This window comes from Rhamphochromis longiceps, linkage group LG4 (genome assembly GCF_057381845.1).
Source record: "Rhamphochromis longiceps isolate RC_006_pf linkage group LG4, R_longiceps_female_GT1.1, whole genome shotgun sequence".
NCBI lineage: Eukaryota > Metazoa > Chordata > Actinopteri > Cichliformes > Cichlidae > Rhamphochromis > Rhamphochromis longiceps.
The window spans coordinates 26728203-26746748 of record NC_140560.1 but is presented as its reverse complement, the minus strand read 5'-3'; the positions used below and the strand labels follow the sequence as shown (position 1 = coordinate 26746748).

General features: G+C 40.1%; 2 protein-coding genes across 5 annotated transcripts in view; one reads left to right on the top strand and one right to left on the bottom strand.

Moving 5' to 3' along the window:
* The first annotated feature begins 2164 nt into the window (after window positions 1-2164).
* Window positions 2165-5245, top strand: LOC146671805 (transmembrane emp24 domain-containing protein 1-like). Its single transcript, XM_085404176.1, has 4 exons — window positions 2165-2443; window positions 3445-3542; window positions 4597-4783; window positions 4899-5245. The coding sequence occupies exons 1-4, from the start codon at window positions 2249-2251 to the stop codon at window positions 5115-5117; spliced, it is 699 nt and encodes a 232-aa protein (XP_085260302.1). The 5' UTR covers window positions 2165-2248; the 3' UTR covers window positions 5118-5245.
* A 142-nt stretch (window positions 5246-5387) lies between these two features.
* Window positions 5388-18546, bottom strand: part of dnm2a (dynamin 2a) — a 34525-nt gene continuing 21366 nt past the window's right edge. For 2 of the 4 annotated variants that reach the window (XM_085404170.1, XM_085404173.1), the window contains exons 13-21: window positions 17622-17673; window positions 16597-16608; window positions 14267-14377; window positions 12097-12206; window positions 11857-11968; window positions 11456-11620; window positions 10035-10258; window positions 9642-9905; window positions 6820-9320 (exon numbers count right to left, since the gene is read on the bottom strand). In XM_085404170.1, the coding sequence (XP_085260296.1) occupies window positions 9248-9320; window positions 9642-9905; window positions 10035-10258; window positions 11456-11620; window positions 11857-11968; window positions 12097-12206; window positions 14267-14377; window positions 16597-16608; window positions 17622-17673 (1123 nt within the window). In that variant the 3' untranslated portion in view covers window positions 6820-9247. Of the gene's footprint in view, window positions 6247-6819; window positions 9321-9641; window positions 9906-10034; window positions 10259-11455; window positions 11621-11856; window positions 11969-12096; window positions 12207-14266; window positions 14378-16596; window positions 16609-17621; window positions 17674-18546 lie in introns of those variants that run through there. The other 2 variants (XM_085404172.1, XM_085404171.1) reach the window with 2 other exon arrangements.

Genomic DNA, 18546 nt, shown 5'->3' with positions numbered 1-18546 from the left:
TAATGAGAAGCCTGAGAAATGAGAAATGAGAAAGGGGAAGGAAGCGTGGGGGTACATCCTTTCAATAAAACTTCTGTTTAAGCATGTTCCAGTGATCTACCAGCTGCTTGGATTGTATTAGCATATTAGTGTATGAGCTTACCATACCATCCTTTTAAAGTAATGTATGTGAAGTGGTTCTGAAATATGCTAGTAATGGACAATATGATGAAGTGGTTTCCATTTGATCATTCTAAACACCTGCTTAGGAATACATGATTAATGATGATTTAATGTGTACATGATGCAATGAAAGTGAGAGAGCAACGATGCAAGGTGAATCATAGGATGAAAATATATATATGATGACAAAAGTATGACAAACAGAAACAAAATATGACACAGAGCACTATAGAGGAAGTGAACATTAATTTGAACTTCCTTTAATGCTGTTTGTCTGCTGACCCAAGTGGACCTAAGACAGTTTAATTAATTCCTAATAGCAGTGGTAAATGTCTTTTATTTGTCCTATCATTTTCACATCTTCACTTTGAGTGTTTCTTGGGAGAGACTGGCGGGGGGAACAAGCACAGATCTAGGCCTGAGACTGTGGTTTGGGGAAGGCCTCGGTGAGGACTGGTGGCAGATCTCCATCTACCAATGAGAGGTGTGAGAACTGGGAAAGGAGAGGGAAGGTTGGGCAAGAAAAGTCAGAAAATAATGAGCTTTTCATACTAAGATTTTATTACTCACTCTGAAAAGAGAGAAGTCACATTTAGTCACATTCAGTACAGTATTACATAATTTTCCTTTCTTTATCTCTTTATTAAATTAAGAAAAGTGTTTGTTCAGTCTGTCTGTCACAGGCTGGGTCTCCGACCCAGCACTCTGAGTTTTCTTTGTATTTGTCTCATTTTGTTATGTGATCAGTTTTGTGTTATTTCGTATTTTCCTTTAGTTTAGGCAGTTATTGTTCTTGGTTTTCTATGTTTTGGGGTTTTGTAATTATTCATCACGTATTAGGTCTGTTAAGTTGTGTTGTCATGTTTTAGTATTTCCTGTTTTATTCTGGCAATGTCATGTGTTCTTTGTTTATTGTATTTAGCTTTCCTCTCCTGGTCCTGTCATTAGGTTTATGTCTGTCAGCTGATCACCTCATGTCTGTATTTAAGCCTTTTGTTTTCTCCATTCATATTTCTCCATATTTCCGCCATTGTCGGTTCGTCTGTTTACATCACCGCAGTCATGGTTATAGTTTTCGTCTGTTTAATCTCACCTCAGTCATAGTTATAGTTTTTTTGGTCTTAGTACCTTTAGTGTTTTGTTTCTTAGTGTCTTGCCAGTTTAGTGTTTTTTGTTTCTTAGTGGTTTTGCCAGCTTGTTTTGGTCTCTTGGTTTATTTCCTGCCGGCATCGCAATAAAGCTTCACCTTCTGTTAAAACCTTACTACTCCTCATCGTCATCTGCTTTTGGGTCCTCTTTCCACACACACACCGGCGCACCCCGCCGTGACACTGTCGCCCTCCAGTGATTTGTAAATTGGCACTTGCTCTGTGGTTTTGGGTTTCGTTGATTTGTTTTGGGGGTTTTCTTCTTCTATATATCAAGAATAAAATAATAAAGTGACAGAGAAATAACATCACATAGTCTCTAGGCTGTAAATAAATGATCTTCCATTGAAAGACCGTTCAATGGAAATCACTCAGCAACATTTTCTGTGAACACTAAGCTCAGCAATCATGGACCCAGTCTCCACAAACTCAAAACTTTATGATACAACGTATATTTATTTATTCATGAAGTCATCATAAATCATGTTTGTGCCTCTTTTTTTTTAATATCAAGCCTGCTTTCTATTCTTTTTTTTTTTATCTCATCAACAGCTCCACCTAAAGGAAAATGTCAGGTAGTTCGCCTACAACGTTAGTGATCTTACGTGTGTAAAAACCAGAAAATTAAGAGAAAGGGGAAATGAAATGTGAAAAACATAGCACTTTTGTCTTCGAAGAAATTTTGTAGAATTTTTTTTTTTTTTTTTTTAAACAAACCAATTACTTCATGTCAGCTTTGTCAGCTCTGCTGTTCAGACCGCAAAGCGCTATTGGTCGCAACGGTGGCTCCACTCATTGAGCTTTTAAGGGAAGCGGTGCTATCTATTGGCTATTCTCCAACTGTCAGAGTGCGAGTAAGCAATTAGAGATATGCAGAAAACTGTGTAGCAAATGTGTAACAAGTGGCTCATAGTTGGTGAAAGTAGAATAAATGGACTATGCACTGCCACAAAAACATGATGACTGCGTCTGCACAGCTGTGTTTGCTGGCATATTTAACTCTGACTTTGGGATTGACTTTGGGTTTGGGCCCAAACAAAAACATGGGGTTTACGTTCCTCTTACCAGCTGGAAGCACAGAGTGTTTTTACCAAAGGACGGCGATGAACGACAGCATGGAAGTTGAATACCAGGTGAGTGGAAACTTCTCTCTTTGGTGTTTGTCTGTACACGGACAGAGTTTATTCTGATGTTTGCTTTAGCCGGAAAAAGTTTGTGTATAATATGTAACTCAAAAACAAGAAACGTGTTGGACTTTGGCATTGCATAGAGAGAGATAACAAAACCACTGGTGCTGCAGAAGCCATAACACAGAGGGGGAGCAAAATAACCCACAAAATGATTAATCTATCTTTATGCATTATCTCCCCACCACCCACCCACCCACACACACACACACACACACACACACACACACACACACACACACACACACACACACACACACACACACACACACACACACACCACACACACACACACAACAATGCATAAATCCAAAGAAACTTTCATTTCAAAAATTCAGAATAACCTTTGGTTAACTTCCTATAATCAGACCACAGTTAGTATCGCGGTCACTCTGTTACTGCAATCTCTTTGCAGCTGTGGTGGTGTGCTGGTTCTGAGTCATGACTCTTTATGTCTCCGTGTAGCATTAATGCATTCATTTGGAAACCTAAGTCACAATCATTAAACAACATAACTACACCTTCAGTATCCTTAAGTTCCAGTCCTGCTTCAGAAGTAAACATCTGACAAAATCCTTTTTTTTTTCAGTCAGTCACTGATAAAATTCATCAATTTCCTATCTTGGGTGTTAAACTTGTCTGACCCTGTGCTTTTCATTAACTAGTGGGTTATTTAGGTGCTGAAATAAACACTTTTAACTGCTGAGAACTGTGTGGCTAGAACTCAGACAGTGGGATAACACGTGAGCTAGGTTGTCACTCAGGCTACTATCAGGGTTCTAATTTGAATTTCAGGCAGCTGTTGCAAATGAACCTGTAAAGTAGAGAAGCTTCACATGTAAGCTGCATGTCTGGGATGAAAAGAAATGAGCTGTGTTAGTGAATTCTGTGTGATTGTGACTTCAAACCTTTGCAAATACTGACTTCAATCCCTGTTTTTGTTACAGGTGATCGCAGGGTCAGGTCTGGATGTTGGGTTTATCCTCCTCTCACCCACCGGACATCGGCTAGTCTCTGACTTCAGGAGGTCTGATGGTATCCACATGTGCGTATCTGTTCAGTCTGAGATGAGCAGTCTCTCTTGCTCTTTGGTATTTCTATTAAAAAGTAGTTAAACAAATGTACGTAAAGAATGACTTAGATACACCTGTTCAAGTTCTTTTTAATGCAAATATTTGATCAGCTAATCACAGGGCAGTAAATGAATGTGTTTAGGCATGTAGGTATGCTCAGGATGACAAAGTAAGCATCATTTTGGGGAAGAAACGTTATTTAGGTGACTTTGAATGCAACACTGTTGTTGTTCCCAGATGGGCTGGTCATAGTATTTCAAAAACAGCTGATCTGCTGTGATTTTTGCTTCATTTCAATTCAGTTCTGTTTATATAGCTCCTTCATGACCACTGTCATCTCAAGGTGCTTTAAATTGTAGGCTACAAACCCTAAAATGATTTTAAAAAAATTTAAAAAGCAAGAAAAAAAACCCTCACAAACATAAAACCATCTTTTGGGTTTACAGAACATAATGTGTCCATCTGCCGATGGCTGCTTCTAGCAGGATAATATGCCATGATGTCACAAAGCTGTCGAACTGGTTTCTTGAATATGAAAATCAGATCACAGTTCTCAAATGGCCTCCACAGTCACCAGATCTCAATGTAATAGAGCTCCTTTGGGATGTGGTGAAAGGTGAGATTCACATCATGAATGTGCGGCTGACAAATCTGCTGCAATTGTGTGATGCCATCATTTTAATATGAACCAAAATCTCAGAGGATTGTTTACAGCGCCTTGTTGAATCTGTGCCTTGAATTAGGCACTTCTGGAGGTCAGAAGAAATCATTCTGAAGGCGCCTGTTGTGATTTTTGCTATACAAATCTGAACTGAATTAAAGGGAAGAAGGTCTAAAGTCTACCTAATAACGTACATTTTAGCGGACATTGCGTTTTCAGTAGGAGAAATTTTTCATCACAGTTTTTCGCAGTTGTCCAGATAAACTCTTTCTTGCCCGGATGATTGAATGTGTATCAAGACATATACAATGTGGGAGATTCATATCGATCGGTCACCTGTCTTCAAAATGTTCTTTTTCCTGTAGGGTGGATCCCACAGTTGATGGAGACTACCGGTTATGTTTTGACAACAGCTTCAGTAAAATGTCAGAGAAGATGGTGTTTTTTGAGGTCGTCATTAATAATCAGAACAGCAAAAACGGAGGCCAAGATGATTGGTTAGAGACTGTAACTTCAGACAGCATGGTGGACTACAAAATGGAAGACATCAGGGTGAGAGCAGAAAATAAAATTATGCATGTCCTGGATCTAAATTTACTCTACAACTGGTTATCATATCAGCGCCATTCGTTTAAATCCACTTAATGTCTTTTTTGTCCCCCTCCAGGCGAGAATGGACTCTGTGCACCGGCACCTGGAGAAAAGCCATCAGGTCCAGGCTATGCTGAGGGCATTTGAGGCGAGAGACCGCTACCTTCTGGAGGACAACTTGTGGCGAGTGTCCTTTTGGTCCTGCGTAAACCTGTCGGTCATGCTCACTGTTGCTGTTGTTCAAATTTACACCCTCCGACGCCTCTTTGTCAACACCAAGCAGGTCCGCACATAACAAAACCATCCTTACCTCCATCGACGAAAGACTAGCAGAAAACACTCAACTGACATGGGAGCTGAATTTAAAGGAATAGTTTACATCATTTTAAAAAGCTGGTTTTTGCACTGGATTTTTTTTTAATTGTCAAAAACTGTTCCCTTTGATGCATTGTGGAAACCACTTTCTGCTTTTGTGTCATCCCTGAAATCACATTTATAGCACAGTAGTGGATGCCTGTAGCACCGGTATTTGTTAAAAGTTTCATTAGGGAAGCTAGAACGTCAGTTGTTCTCCCTTGAAAGTTTATTGAATTACAAACACTACATTTGGCACATCTAGAAACTAAGATTATCAGAACACCAAAAAACTAATTATCAGATACGTCACCTCATGAAAGCGCATGATGAAGCTTTTTAAAAGCTTTAAAAACAAAAAAACAAAATGATGCAAAAGAGTAACTGTAATAAAATAAATATTTATAATCATAAAAAGAAAAGTCCCTGATTAGATTTACTATATGACAGTTAAATATTACACAAAACAATAACAGTCAGGTGGCTGGGGAAAAAGGCATCAGAGTCACTTGTTTCATGCAATTGCACTTTGTGGTACTAAGGTGGAGAAGTCAGTAAAACCAGGTGTCTATTTTTATAACTGTGAGCAGTTACAGACTCTGCCATGAATCATTTTATTGTGGTAATGCTCCACCACTTGAAAGGCATTCTCTCTTTTGCATCACTGAGCAGATACATGAAAAATTATAATACAATTCTCCTGCTGCACTTTGTGAGTTGGCACCAGAACTGAAATGATACAAAACAAATGCTCTAAGGTCTTCTGGGGGATTGGGAACAGAGAACTGAAAGTACACCATGAGATTTCAAACCATTTCAGCTTTTTGTGCCCACAATCATTAGTGTCATTATCCCAAAGAAAGAAACAAAACCCTGAACCATGCCACTCAGTTTGAATTCTTCAGTTAGGCTGCAGGACTGTAACAGCGTTATTGGGAGTGCCTCTTTGTTTTGATGAAGTGAAATTAAAACGTGCTCTTCTGCTCCCATTGTTGTCATTGATTGGAGTCATTTCACATTCACTGCGGAGCGGCCAAGGTCACTGCTGGTTTCGACGAGGGGCCGGGCGCCTGTTCAGGAACAACTGACATTAATCTCTTGGTGACACGCAGTAAAGAATTGCCGTTGACATGTTAACCCTTCAGGATCCAGTTATCAAAACAGCAAGGACACTTGTACTGTGGCGGGTGCCGGCTGAGGGATAGAAGGACCTTTTGTTTAAGCAAAGGGAAATACTAGGGAAGTGCATTTGACATTTGAATTTTAAATACTGCCTGGAAAAATCTAAATACTAAAAGCAACCTTTTATCTTTCATCAGTGTGAAAAATGTATGATCTCAATTTAGTGTTGCAAGAGAAAATCTGAGAAGCTGTTATTGGAACATGATTTGGCCCACAGAGAAACAATGATTAAAAGTTAATGTTGCAAAAATGTAGTGTGTTCCTGCTCATCACCACAGGATTTGTCAAGATGCATTTCTGCAGGCTGTTAAGTAGAAGGTTGCCATAGGAATATGGGCTTGTTTTAGCCCGAGAGAGGGAGAGCGAAAGCAAAGAGAAAGGAGAGGACCACCAGGAAATGCTCTATACATTATCTGAGAGAAAGAGAGAAGACCACACAAGACACAAACAGACACCAACCACCAGAGCCAGTCCCTTTATTGTACACAACACCTCTTTATTTACTCGCCTTTCTAAATCCGTTCATGTTGTTTATTCAAATCAATTAATTGCTACAGAGGCACTTGACAAGGTTTGAAGAAAAAAAAATGTTTGCAGGTTGTTTCCAATCCCCGTCTTCCAGATCCGAGAGTTGGGTTCGAAGAAAGATGGGTACGTCCATTAGGGAGAAAGGCAGTTTGCTCACAGCCCACTATATGACAAGCCATTTACAGGTTAGCCTTCCCAAGGGCAGGTCTAAGTGACAATCACAGAGATTTAAACTCTAGACCAATAAATATCTGTTTTAGTTGTTTAAAATTTGTGTACCATGGGGAGTGTGGAAGATCCATTATTAAAGATCTTCAGTATAAAGACCGGATAGGAATATTTTATTCTTCCTGGTGCTGTCACTGAAAGCCAGAACTTGAGAAAGGAAGAAAAGGCACATTTTGTCTCAAGAAGCAGTGGTTTGGGATCTTGCTGCATTTTTTTTTTTTTTTTTTAAACAGCTTTTTGATTTGTCAGTCTGGCTAATTAATCATCTTTCCTTGATGCAGACTACCATCTTAGGGAGCTTCTCTTGACAGGATGTGCCTTTGTAAACCACAAATCCCAGCACCTGCTCACCACTACTGATCAAACAAAAAAAAAAAAAAAAAAAACAGAAAACAAGTGCCCAATGTAACTCCCAATTTCCCCTTAAAGACTTAAAAATATATATATATATTTTTTTTTTATTATGGTCAAATACGTTCAAAGAGCAATCAAAAGATCATCATCAAATAATCACAGCTGAACCAAGTGCACGTCCAAGTTTAGACAGATAATCCCTGTAGCAAAACCCCAAGTAACAGTCCAGGCGAAGCTGGGGGGCTGAATTGAACATACCTGTACAGAGATGATACAATTGCTACCAAAGCATCAAAAGAAATGGGGGGAGGAAAAAAAAAAAAAAAAAAAGCCCAGATTTTAAATAAAGCACAATGAAATAATCTCTTTTCCTGCCTTTATTGAAGTCTAATCTATGAAATGAGTGCTAGTGCTTTCTTTAATTTGATGACTACCGTTGTATTTTGACATTTTGGGCTTGGATTATGATCGATAGCATGCTTTGTCATGTACCCTATAATAAAATGAGAGATAAGCTAACTCCCCAGAATAGGCCAGCTATATACAAGATCATTTTACGCATGGAAGCATAAGTGAGAGAAAATTTCCTTGAAAATTAAGCCCAGACAGAGACGTAACATCTGATCTATACTTAATACCACCTTTACGCTCTGAATCACAGATCTGTCCACACACCCCTCAGCTTCATCAAGTTTTATCTTCTCAGAGAGAAAACTGTACCGTGTGCGCCGTTCTATTTAAATCCGCTAATCCAGGAATTAACTCTCCTCCAAGGCTGTAGCCTCACTGAGATATGACTGAGACTAGAAGGATTAAAATTCAAGACGTGATCATCTCCAAATTAGTGGAGAAAGCTTCCCAGAAAGTGCAGACAGCATCCATCCCACCCCTCCCCCCGGACTTTTGTGCATAGTGTTATGGTAACAAGCTACAGCATCCCTGCTATGAGTGGCTTAATGTAAGGCTAGGCGGTTAGAAGTGCTTGGATTATAACGGTCAATGAATAACATTTCATTGAGGAAAATAATAGTTGACGGAGGAACCGAAGCTATTTCTCTCAGTGTCAAACAACCCTGCTCTGTATCTTTTTTTTTTTTTCTTTGTTTTTACACTCTGTTGAGATTAAGATTTCATTTTAAAGCTACATGTATAACTGTCATTTAAAAAGGACAAATTCACTCAAATAAAGCAACACAAGGGAAGAAAAAAGAACAGTGATAATAAGCCATTGTTTTTCCAATATGAAATCAGGAGACCCGAGAGAACAGCTGGTTATGGGTGTATATTACAAAGACCAACCTAGACTTGAACGTCCAGGCTTATTTTGAAGGGGAAAAAAAGTAGGGCGGAGGGGAGAGAAAAACCCAGCCTGTACCAGTTAATAACTTAATAAATGCACTTCTGCTGAGAACCTTGCCAGGAAATAAACTGTAAAGGAAATTAACCAGTTATTACATTTAAAAAATATTGAATCTGACACATCTCCTAATGACAGAAGCTGAATGCATCTCACAGATGAGCCATTTGTTTTCCTCTTTTAGAGCAGTCAAATGCAATATTCAAGTGGTTAAGGGCTTGCTTTCTTTCCTGCGCATTTATAAACACATTATTAGCAGCTTATTAACATTGCTTGAACAGACATCAATGCGGCTGGATGTTGCATGTTATGCACTACTATCAGTCAGCCCCTCCCCTTGAGCCCCCGCCCCTGCCTATATTGTGCAGATACACACATCCACACACAAATACACACACTCTTAGGTGGACTCGGCCACAGGTCTAGTCTAGCAGGGAGGGCTCAGCAGGGCGAATAATGGTGGGCCGGTGAGAAGGAGCACCAGGGGGTCTTCGGCTGTAACGAGGAGAGAAAAACCAGGACAAGAAGTGAGATGTGCTCTCAAAGAGGCAGTGAAGAAACCAAACTTCCCAAACAGAAGCAGAAGAGAGAGAAGAACGGAAGAAGAGTGACAAAGAGAAACTTGAGACTCAGGAAAGAATGACGCATACAGAAATAATAGGTATGTATACAAACGACAGACAAACCACAAACCATGCCTGGAACTCTCGAAAGAAACACGATGATGTGACGTCAAAGACAAAGTGTTAGAGAGTCTGTGCGACAAAAATCACAGTAACACCTTCCACGCATTGCTGGTCACATCATAAAACTTACCTGGGAATATTGGGAGGGACACGAGCAGGCCGGGAGGGGATCTGTGGGGGTGCACTGAAGGGATCCTGACTGCTATTGAAGGCATTGATGGGCGGGCCTGGGCGGGAGGGGATTGGGGGTGCACCAAAGGCCGGGGAGGGATTGAGTGGTGCTCCAAATGCAGGGGAAGGGTTCAAGGGAGGTCCTGGTGTTGGTCCCCTCACAGCAGGTGGACGGCTGGGGGGTTGGGATGATGTAGGAGTTGGCCTGCGCTGAGCGGTCGGACTGAGAAAAAGTTTAGTGCATGACAAACGGAAAGGAAAATGAAAACCAACACAAAGATCACATGAATTCTCCTGTGTGATTAGAGAAAGAGTGTTTCAACTATTACATTCACACCCCGTTAACCCTCACCTGGCTTCCTGCATCCAGGAGTCATTTACAGGTGGCGGTACTGGGGTGGAGATTGTGTTGGCACTGATGTCGCCAATAATGACCAGTGCTTCCTTGAGTGCATGATACATGCGCAGCATTTCGTCTCTACGCTGGGCCTGGTCAGCCGACTCCTCCATCAGGATGTTCTGATCCCCAGATGAATAGAGGTAGGCCAGAAGCTCTGAGTGGATGAAGTCCTTCGCCTATAAGGAGGACATATTAATCAAGACAGAATCTTTAGATATGGAGCAGGAAAATGGCTGTAGTATGTGGTTCCAATTAATAAGATATTATGGGGTTAATACTTACTCATAAAAGAAAAATACGCATAGATCTGTGACCAAAAATATTTGAAAGTCTTGGCAAAAGAGCTGCTTACTAGACAGTCGTGTAGGAGTTTGTTACAAGTGTGTGTATGTGTAGTTGCTGGACTGCTAGAAGATGTCAAAGTAGGCTCACTAAAATAATAAATCAGAATAAATGGACAGTGGGCAAGTTACTGTGAGGATGCCTCATAAATTCTCTTAATTGCTTCAGGTTTAGGAACTTGTGTCAAAATAAAATGCACGACTAATGCCAATAACAAAAAACAAGAAAACTAAAAACTGTTCTCCATAGTTCTACAGCAAATACACTTAGTACTGTAAGTACAATTAAAAGCTTGTTTTAAGAAAGACAACGATCAACAGAACTAGTAAAAAACATGCTACGTCCTCCCACAGTTCACAGAAATACACTTTGAGTGCGTAGGAGGGATACTGTGTGGAAGTGCAATATTTTAGGACATGCAGAGTGTTGCAATAGTACATGCTCTCATTTAAAGTTTAGGTTGAGATACAGCTACTGTTGGCATTTTTCACAGGACATATCCTCACAATTAGGATCCGCTTTAACCAGAAACTGTGCTTGAATGTATTATGCACTGTATGAAGTGGCTGTCATAGAGAATCTGCAGAAAAGAAGCCAATTAAGCTCTAAGTGAAATACAGTGCAGTGTTGCAGTAACAGACCCAGAACATGCAGACACTGTCAGGATATATATTCTTCTCATATTGTATTTCCGATGGTTGAATAGTGCTGGAAAACACCACACCATTCAGGCATTACACAGTATGGGTGTGGGCACCAACTGTTTTCTGCAACTATCAACCGATTGAACCCATTTCATGGTGCAACTGCATAACTTTGTAACTTAAATATGCATGTCACTTCCCACAGTATGGCCCACCGCAACATGATCACTGCTCCGTCAGAGAAATTGCACACTGCTATGCCCAACTTATAAAAACAAACCCTTCCCCCCAAAAGAAATTTTCCAATGTGATTGGATAACTCTACTTCTAGCGTATTTCGAGTCTAGTCAATTACTTTGGTCTGGTGGTGAGAACTGCTGAACTTACGCTGTTGATCATGAGATGCATGATGGTCTTGGGCACAAGATCTCTGATAGATTTGTTTATGATGCTGATGTACGAGTCCACCAGGTTGCGTATGGTTTCCACCTGCCGTTCCAACTGAGGATCCATGGAGAATGTATCTGCAGGGCAAGGCTCTTCATTCTCCTCCTTAACCACAACATCAAAACACAAAACAGCAAAGATGAAGCAGAATTATAGCCTACACACATCTACTTCCTGTAATAGGAGCAGATATGAAAATTCTCCTGAAAATGTAAAGAGAGAAAAAGCGCTATAGAGTGTTTATAGTTGCACAGTAAGTCCAAACTCTGAGCTTGATTATGAATGCTTTCTGGTTCTTTAATGGAAAAGAACCAGTCAAACAGAAATACTTTGTTACATACCTGGTCCTTTTCTGGATAAACTCCAGCCCTGAGGAAAGACGCTTTCCAGCTGTCCACATCGTCCTGAGTATCACATGCCAGTTCTATTTGGCGAAGATCCTTGTACACGTTCCTGTAGAGATAAACAAGTGGCTGTGTGTAGCCTCACTCCAATACACAAATTCATGCACACACAAGGAAAAGATAGGCCTGCAGGAATACCGGTCAACAAGTACGGGTTTTATTATTAACACGACTGACCTCTGTTCAGTGTTGAAGATTGCAAAGATGTGCTTTGTGGACATAAAGCCTTTCTCAACATCTCTGAGCTTCAGGTTATCCAAGGGAAGCATATACTTCTTTTCTTTTTCCTAGCATGAGAAAAAAAACGTTTTTACACACGACACAAAGTAATAATAACAGGCAAACCTTGAACATATAACAGAGAACACATAAGGACTTCTACACAGTGCTGTAGTGAATTTTTTTTAAACCTCCCAATAGTCAAGACATTTCTCATGATGTGAATAACATTTACTGAAATTTACAAAAGCATTGAAAAACAAATAAAATTCAAAAATAAATTTCAGAGTCAAGTTTTCAGAAAATGACCGATGGTACTAAAACATATGAAGCTTTCCTCAAAGCAGACTAGTAGAAAAATTATTCATCAGGTTGGGATTTTATAGAGAGCCTTCTTTGTCCTTAATGGCATCAAATTTTTCTGGTATTCCCCCCAAACTTTGGAGGCCTTTTCTAATTCTAATTTCTCTGTGGGAAACAAAAACCCTTACTCTTTTTCAGTTCTTCATTTGCTTTCTTTAAATACCACAGAAAATGTTCTCTGTTTGAATATTTCACTTAACTCAAAAATGTTACTTATAGAACTTCTAAATGATTTGATGTGTAACCCCTACATACTATGTAGGGTTGAAGAGCTCTGATTTCAACTGTAGGCTGTAGATGAAAATCACAGAGCGTTGCTCTGATACTTCGACACCAATGAGCAGACATGATGGAATGCATTTCCTCTGTGTGGACGACCACCAGGCTGGTGGGATGAAGAAATGCATGATGAGTGTGAGGAGGAGGAGCATGAGGGAGCTCTAGGGGGATGGGGTGCCAGCTTTCGCTGTTGAGCAAAGACATCTGGAAGCATTTATGTCTGCACAACCACAGAGAGCGGGGTGCAGGCCCAAGAGTTACATCACTCAGTTCCTCATGATTCCCCGCCCTCACGACACATACACTCGCAAAAAAAGAAAAGAAAAAAAAACTGCACGTGCAAAGACAAACAAACAGACAAGCCTGACTAAAGCGAACAAATACATAAAACTGAACTTTGGGCGTGTGCATAACGACGCACTTGCACACCCAATTCCTAAATCATTTAGGCTGACTCATGTGAACAAGTGTCTACACACATGCACACTTGTACACACAATCACCCCCTCCCTCTGCTCTGGCCCCCGTAACCCAGTACGATTTCCTGCAAATTCCAAAGTCAGATCCCGGCTGGAACATTTCAGCCCGCCTGCCACGTCAGTTTGCCTCCACCATCGTACCGCTCCTTTCTCTTCGACTTTTCACAAAAGGCTACCAACGTGAGGACGCCCTTTCAGTTAACGTTTGTGTGTGTGTGTGTGTGTGTGTGTGTGTGTGTGTGTGTGTGTGTGTGTGTGTGTGTGTATATATTTTAAATGATGACTTCTTTTTAAAAAAAATAATAATAATAATCATCTTGGTGGAAGAATGGATACAACTAAGGACGATCAAGTGGGTGAGCAATGTGATGATTTTTTTTATGAATTTCATGCTATTAAAAGTATTCAAACTTTCATTTTAGTTAAATCAGTTAAGTCTGATCATTTTAAGTTTATCCATCAGGGCACGCATGCTTCTTGGAGTGAACATTTGTCTCCTTTCCTTGAATTCGAGACTCAGTACATATCTTTTCTACAAAACATATTTAGACACTGCTGTTTAGCCAAGAGGGGCTGGCACGAGTCACTCGCCTGAGTCACTTTAAACATATTGTTGTAATGGTTAAAATGTTTCATGTAATGCTGCATTTTCACACAAAAAACTTAAATTTTAAGTTTTCTGTTGTTTTAGTAATAAGCAGTTCCTATATACACGTGGCTTTTTCTTCATATGTATGATTACTGAGATAATATTTACTCTTTGTGTCCTCGGTCCTACAGTTGCAGCATGCAGACGTAATGACCTCTGGGTCCTTCCTCCCATCAGAGTCCTTCTCACCCCTCAACCCCCACCTCGCCTGCCCAGTGTTCAGACTACCTGTTCATCAGGCTGCAGCTGAACAGTAGTCTGCACATTGGTTAGGCTAGGCTGGGAAATGACACCAAATCCTCATTTGGGATAGTTTATATTAGCAGCAGCGTCTTAACCACACAGCAACTCTTCTCACCTCCTCATTTTTGTACCAGGACAGGGACTCAGCAGTCAGGACAAACCAGTATTCCTTGGAGCCTCCTTTCATGATGCTGATGTTGATGGTTAGCCAGCCTTTCCTGATCACCTGTATGGTCAGGAGAATATGACGGAGAAGGGTTGTAGGGAGAGAGGGGTACCAGGAGGATTGAGGGAAAGCTTTAACAATGAGGTTCATGCACTGGCGAAATGTGGACCCCATAAAGTTCCATTAATTATGGGATTTAACAACAATAAAACCTTACCCGCTTACCTGCTGGGCCTTGGTATGTTTGTGTTTTTTTCTTTTTATGTACATATTAAACATTGTACCTAAACAAATCTAATTTACTTAACTAGGTATCACAAAAGAGAGAATCTGAAAATGCTAAACTATGACAAAATGGAGTGACTAAAGAACAGAAAAACATGCACATTTATCTAGTATATACACATGTAATATGGATGACTATATACAAAAGCATTACAAGGTTGAAAAGAGGGATGTAGGCCTCATTGTCTATAGTCCACAGTAAGGAAATGACCAAATGGGTCCTGATAGTACCCACAGCATGGCTGCTCTGATACAAAGTCAAAAACCAAAGGTCGACGGTGGTATGTTAATGCCAGCGGGTCAGTAAAGCCTAGCCTATGCACTGGAAGTTAGAGAGCAGCATTGTTAATGGGTTTAGCTGAACTTTGAGAAAAGAGTGTTAATTACTTGATTTTAAAAGAAAGAGGTAAAGAAGGAAAAGTGATTTGTAGCGAAGGAGATTAAACACAGAGCCAAGCAGATGGACGGAGTTAGCAGAGATCACAAGCGGGACAAAAAATTTAAAAGCAAAGAAAAATCTGAAGTGGAGAGCTGGAGAGGGAATCAATTTAGGAAGAGTCCATGCATTATGGAGAAACCAGTGTAACCATGGTCTCTCCATTTTCTCACACAGAGCTTCATGCATTTCAAGTGCAGTATGTGAAACTATCTTTGAGAAGTGTGCTTTTTTGCAGACTGCATCTAAGTGGAAATGTCCATTTCAAAACCTGCTTTAGACCTCTCTCCTGCACTCCTTTTCCACCCAGGAGAGGACTGGAGTGAGCAATGGGAAATAAAGGTTAATTGGTTCAAAAGCGCCAACATAAACATGGGAGAGGAGTTAGGAATGCAGAAGCTAGTCGTGGTAGTTTGCCTTGGCATGAACATAACGTAACTTTTCAGAGCAATAAAAGGACTTAAATCCAGGGGATTTAAGGCAGGTAGAAATACTGCTTCCTGTTTTAATGTAAGCTTGCATAAGCGATGTGAGGATTTCACAGGTGAGATGTTCTTGTTTCTGTAGTCAGTTAAATCTAAATTTTTGTGATGCAATGGTTAATTAAAGGTGTTAGATTACATCAGAGTCAAAGGAAAGAAATTCATAGGATTGGTGTAAAAAAATAAAAATAATGACATTTTGAATTTGTCTTGTCAAATATTAAAAAAAGAAAATCAAAATGACCAAAACCCCCAAAACATTTCATTTAATTAAAGAAATCCCAAAGTCATAATCAATCATAGTACAAATACAGCTTTGATTAGTAAGAAGGTATCTTTTAGAATGTAATGAATTTAATCTAACAACCAATCCATAAAGGAAATGAGTAATTATTATTATTATTATTATTTGTTCCACTCTCAATACCCATTTTGTCCCCAGTGACACTTCGGATGATTTCCACAAGGCAAACTTTTGAGTCACCATGCATGAGGCAGCAGCAGAGGTAAAAACCCAAGGACAGGAGAACTGACGCCTCCACGGTTACTGGTGGAAGAGTTCCTTTTTATCTTTCTCTGGTCCTTAACAGAGAGAACAAAGCACTGCCAAGTGCCAAAAGCCTTTATGGGCACAAAATAATTCATATCTTTTTCATATTATTCAATAGAGAAAATGTTAGTAGCAACCAAAATGTAGAATTAATGACAATTACTGTCATATTAAAGTGATGAATTACAGAAGTCAATGTGCCGAGTGTTACTCTAAAGATAGTCCAAATTACTGGACTGCGTGCTGATGTCAGAATTGTAATTGATATCACTTTAAGTCAGTCCTGAGACTCTACCTTTTCCTCGTAGACCTCTCCTAGTGCGTCAAGCTGCAGAGAGGTACAACAATTCATTATGATGAAAGTATAAAGTGCTATTTGCTATAGCTAGCTGTTTAAACAGTTATTTCATAGCAGCCTGTTTTTGAAGCCTAACTATACCAGCTGACCTTTCTGTGATGGCCTCAGTTCTTCTGCATGAGTTACCCCTACTGCCCCGGGCAGGGTGTGGGTTTGAGGAGTACTTACCAGAATCTCACCCTGCAGTAACAGGAGGGGGGGAGGGGGGAGATTAAAGCCAAAAAAAAAAAAAAAAAAAAAAGGGGGAGTAGTATAAAATCAAAGCCAAAATAAATAAGGTAAGGAAGCAAAGAAATGAAGATGAAGGACAAGATGTAGGAGGAAAGAGGAGAAGAAGAGGAGTGAAGCAGTAATGAGGAAGGTTGAAAAGAAGATGGTAAAATGGCAGGAATGACAGTTTGAAGGAAGTGCACACACACAGGAGGAAAACAGAGGAAATCCATTTGGCAACCAGAGAAAGGAAGATGAAGAGAGAGGAGAAAGAGGTATAGAGAGAAAGAGAGAGCAAGAGAATTACATGCAATTAGAATTACTTCAAGTATACCACAATTTGGTTATGTCATATTTGTTGCTCAGTTGATAGGTGCAGGATCCATGCACATTCTGTATTCTGTAGCAAAGGATGCTTGTGAGTTAATGGGAAGGCAAAACAATCAATATAATTTGGGGATCAATTGCTACTTTGCTTCACACCATCATGCCTAGATCACATGCAAACAGCAATTAATAACAGCCAGAGACAAATGCTCGTTAAAAATAAATAAATAAATAACAATAAAGCAGTGAAGCAGGGTCTTCTTTAAGTTCACTAAGGCAACTCTCCCCTTACTGAAAATGCCATTGAGGCTAATTAGCGGGAATACAATCATATTAAAAATTGCCTCAAATACACTTTACAATTTAAACAAACTTTTCAACAAAACACTGAATAAAATAGAAAAGGAGAGGTACCAGCTTTGTAACAATATTGGCAAAGACCAGCCAGTTGAACATGATTAGAAAAGATTGGGACTGGATACAGTCAGTGTCATTAACAGTTAGGTAGGTCAAGATAGATTAATGGCCAAGGGTCTTTATCACTGCTAAGTTATGTCAGGTATGCTCACTAGGTTTATTAACAGGTTGGTAATGGGAGGCGTCAGTAAAGGAAGATTAAATCTGGGATTGGTGAAAAGCTGACCGAGCAAACATACCTGGTTCGGTATGGCCCTCTTCTTGTTCGCAGCCGTGTTCCTCTGCTGAGCACTGTCATCACATAAAGAGATCACAACACACCTTATACCACATCTCTAAAATACACAAGTATTCACAAGTGACTTGTGTGGGTTTACCTAAGATGTTCATGGCGTCATTATTATTGAACCAATACATACACACATGGATGTGGAAGTAGGCTGGGGAAGAATTTGCACTACATGGGGACTATAATGGTCTTACAAATGCTATAAGACAAAACCCTCAATCTTTTCTGTTTGCCCACCTGTTGTTGCCGTACACTGGGGAGCTACCATCATCCAGCCTTCTGTAGTCAAGACTGAAAGTGATGTCATGAGAACCGTTAAACAGCCCTTGCTTACCGCCGACAAGTTTCATCAATCCGCTTGCCATGCAGAGGATAAACCTTCACACACGCACACACTCTGGGGCTTGCTTTGTTATTGGTCAATGAAACAACCCACACAGAGCAGGGTAGCGTCACTCAACTACATGCTACTGTAACTACTATGCTAAAAAGAACACGAATTCAACCACAAACTGCTTAGGGATATACCACAAACACAGTGAACACTTTGCAATGTGCAAATTAGTTTCCAGTGCACAAAAGCATCTAAAGTCAATGCAGTAAAACGTCAGCACTTTCTCTCTTCATTGCCAACATAAGTAGTGTTTATAGTCAAGCAACCGAGCATGCTTGACTTTGTTTGGAGGCTCAGCAAGTAATGCTGCATGCAGTGGGGAGAAGGCGGCATCTAAAGTGACCTTGATCAATGTAACATCCACTTTACTGAGAGGGAGAGATATGTGCTAAATGACTAATTGGCATGCTGCACACTGAGGCACAGTAGTTTACAACATGTATGTAATTATAAGCTGGAGCTCTGCACTCAATAGTCCAAA

Excerpts from the sequence above, each read along its gene's own strand:
- LOC146671805 (XM_085404176.1), top strand. The coding sequence starts at position 2,249 with ATGCACTGCCACAAAAACATGATGACTGCGTCTGCACAGCTGTGTTTG. Across the intron at positions 3,543-4,596 it reads AGGTCTGATGGTATCCACAT|GGTGGATCCCACAGTTGATG; the intron begins GTGCGTATCTGT and ends TTTTTCCTGTAG. Across the intron at positions 4,784-4,898 it reads ACAAAATGGAAGACATCAGG|GCGAGAATGGACTCTGTGCA; the intron begins GTGAGAGCAGAA and ends GTCCCCCTCCAG.